General features: G+C 33.3%; 1 protein-coding gene across 1 annotated transcript; it reads right to left on the bottom strand.

Moving 5' to 3' along the window:
- Positions 1–268: 268 nt before the first annotated feature.
- LOAG_13817 (hypothetical protein) lies at positions 269–1,534 on the bottom strand (the record flags this gene model as incomplete). The annotated part of the gene is made up of 3 exons (XM_003149321.1): positions 269–465; positions 627–752; positions 1,447–1,534. 3 exons carry the CDS (start codon positions 1,532–1,534, stop codon positions 269–271), a joined length of 411 nt encoding a protein of 136 aa, XP_003149369.1.
- Between the last annotated feature and the right edge of the window lie 1,807 nt (positions 1,535–3,341).

Below are 3,341 nucleotides of genomic sequence, written 5' to 3'. Positions count from 1 at the left end.
TTATTATATATATATATATATATATATATATATATATATATATATATATATATATATATATATATATATATAAGAAGAGAAAAGAGAGAGAGAGAAGAAGGGAGAGAGGAGAAAAAGAGACGGAGTGGTAGATATTCACAAGTTGTATACCGATATTACATGACTTAAGGCTGAGTTCATTTACTGAGTGTTTGAGATTGCAACATCGTTGTAACTATCCTGCACTCGAATAATTAGTTAGTTGTCAGTCACTCGGTTAGTCGATTGATTAACCCATCAATGAATGAGTTGGTGAATCAGTCCACTTCGTTGTTTTTATCATAAGTAGCAGTGTTATCAGTGGCGGATAAGGACTGCCTGGTCGCTCCTTAAATGTCGTCCAGCCATTAAAGGATGGATGACGGATCAGTGAGTCATATTGGCTAAGTCCCTCGATCATTGGAGACAGAAGGTGAGGGAAGTACACTGGAGAGAAGCGTAAAGTTTTGTAAGTGAAATTAGGGTATTGGTGTCGGGAGCATCGAAGAGTGGGAATTGCGAAGGGTAGGATGGAAGAGGCCTCTCCCTCTCAGTCATCTGTCAGAAGTTGTCGGCATCCCTCTGATGGCGGCTACTTCAAAACCCACTGAGTGGGCTAAAACCCCGACTACTGCCACATTCGAACATTTCCTTCTTCTCTCCTCTCCGAGAACTGATACGTTGCCTTCTTCCTTCCGCCTCATTCCTTTTCGTTCCCCTCACTGACTTACATCCTCTAAACTCCCATCAATTAAAAAAGCGCCACATTCAAAGCACTGATTCCCTTCGTTCCCCTCCACCCTTCCTCCTACCTCAATATTCCTGACCCCTTCCCCCGCACGTACCTACACCCATCCGCCCACTCACAGACAGACACATACACACATGCACACCCATATACATACACTTAGAAGGACTCAGTTTCTTCGAGACCCCCCAAAAACAGAGTAGAAAGAATGGAAGAAGACAACAATGTATGTATACATATACATATCCATACATTTAGCACAAAACCGAAAACGCGAAATCATCAATCAATTTCTCTCCTTTTTTTGTTTTTTTTTTTTTTTTGTCGTTGAGTCCATTTCAGATACTTCAATTTCTTGGCATTACACGACTTAATGTAACCTGTCTTATAGCCATTGAAACCAATTGCATTTCAATATCAAAATTTGAAAGTTTTTGTGATCAGTCATAAAACTTGTAAAATGTGTGGCAGGGGAACATTGAGTTTTTCTTTTAAAAAAAAATTTCTTCCTAATAAGCAATTGAAATTTGATATATGAAATGCCAGAAATGTAAATGAAAAATGAAACGATTAAGAGTAATAATGTAGAGGAAGCCTTCTCTCTTTAAATTGAAACAAAAAGAAAAAAAACAAAAACAAAACAACAAAACAAAACTTTCTTAACAAACACTCTCACTAACCAGCAACACAGCAATAATAGTACTGGGATCCGCCGCATATCACCAGATCATTTCCCTCAACTCTTCCTCTCATTTTCCCTTTTCTCATCCTCTCTCTGTTCACTGCAAATCTCTTAACAGCCACTACCGTAATACTCGGAAACTTATCGTCTAAATCCTTAAATCATTTCCGCAAGAACAAGTTTTTCCTATAAAAGACAAACATTTTTTGTGTAAGAAAAGAAAAGAAAGGGTTAACCAGAATTTAATGCATTTTATATCGTCTTTTAATGTTCTAATTAGCATGCTTATTATATATCTGACAATAATTAGTAATTGTTAATTAAACAGGATGATAAGTGCTATTCAAATAATAAAATGAAACCATTCATAATTGATATGCCAAGACAACGACTTATCAGCGGAAATAGTTAAATAAAATATAATTTTTGAGTTCATTTTCTAAAAAATAAATGCAACAGGTAAATTAAAAGTGGTGGAAGTAAAATCTGGATTTCAGCAGAAAGTACAACTTATGAGTATTAGTCAATAATTAAACAAAGAAAGGAACGAAGATAATGAATAACGAATTGTTTATACCGTCCAAAATGTTTTACCGGGAAATCCACGGAAGTACAAGAATCATATTAGGCAAAAGTAAAAAGAACTTTCAAGGAGTATTTGTCGATGTATATTTCAACAAAAATATTTGGATTAAATCAAATGATTGAATGTTGGGTCCATAAATCATTTTCCAAATTTGATATTCATGGCCATGACATACAACCATTAGAAGAAATGTTGTAACTAAATGATCAACTAGAGATGATTTCCATTCATTTATCTTTTTTTTTCGCCATTTAATGATTAATTCATTTTTAAAAACAACTCTTACTATAAGAAAAAAGGTTTCAAGAGGAAGGAATTGAAATGAAATTAGCTATGAAGGAGGATTCATCTGGGAATGGAAGGCTTATATAAGATGAAGAAGAAAAGAGTCTCTAGACATTTGGAATAGACCAGATCCGATCAAAGAAAATCGGAAGATCTTTAAAGTGATAAAAAAAAGAAGTCAGATATGAAATTTTCAAAGTTTGTAAATTCCTTACAACATCTCAGAATTCACGATCATATCCTGAAAGTTCTCTAAAAGTTTTTTTATCAGTTTAGCTAAAAAGATTATAGAAATGGTAGGAAAAAATGAGACATTTTTTTTATCAGGAAAAAAAGACATATCACTTTTAAGAAGCCAATTGCTAAATAAAATGGAAATGGAAAAAATGGATAGGAAGTGTTCCGGAAAAAAAAAAAAACAGTTCGTTTCACAATGATACTGAAGTGTAAGGCATTTATCGTTCATCCCTGTTGTCACATTTTGGTTGGCAAATTTGGATATTATCAAAAATGGCAACATTGGTCAGATAGCGTTGAATTGATTTATTCACGTCGTTAATAGAAACAAATGATCGGCGATTGTCGGATGATTGCCTTACTCCATCTTGTTAATGTGCCCAATAAATTAGATCGTTTCTCCTTGAAATCATGTTCCAACTTTGCCTCCAAAATCTTTTTTTTTTTGACCTCGTATATTTGCGCCTTATTTCGGTCAAATAAACCATTAAAAAGGTATAAAAAGTTCAAAACAAAAAACAAAAAGAAAAAAAATAAAATAAAAACAAACGTAACAATTAATCGTTGCAGAAAAAAAAATGCAACTTCAAATAATTCATAAACCTTAGAAATTCATTAATGGTCCGATTGAACAAGGATGCAATTTATTTATTTTTTTTCTTCTTTCTCTTTTACTTTCATCTAAAATTTCAATCATTTAAACGTCTCATTGCACCTCCTATACTTCTTCCTTGCTCTCTTTTTTTTCATTTTGATTTCCTTTTTTTTCTTTCTTTTTTTCTTTT

Source organism: Loa loa (assembly GCF_000183805.2).
Source record: "Loa loa unplaced genomic scaffold supercont3.457, whole genome shotgun sequence".
NCBI lineage: Eukaryota > Metazoa > Nematoda > Chromadorea > Rhabditida > Onchocercidae > Loa > Loa loa.
This window is presented reverse-complemented; position numbering and strand designations above follow the sequence as displayed.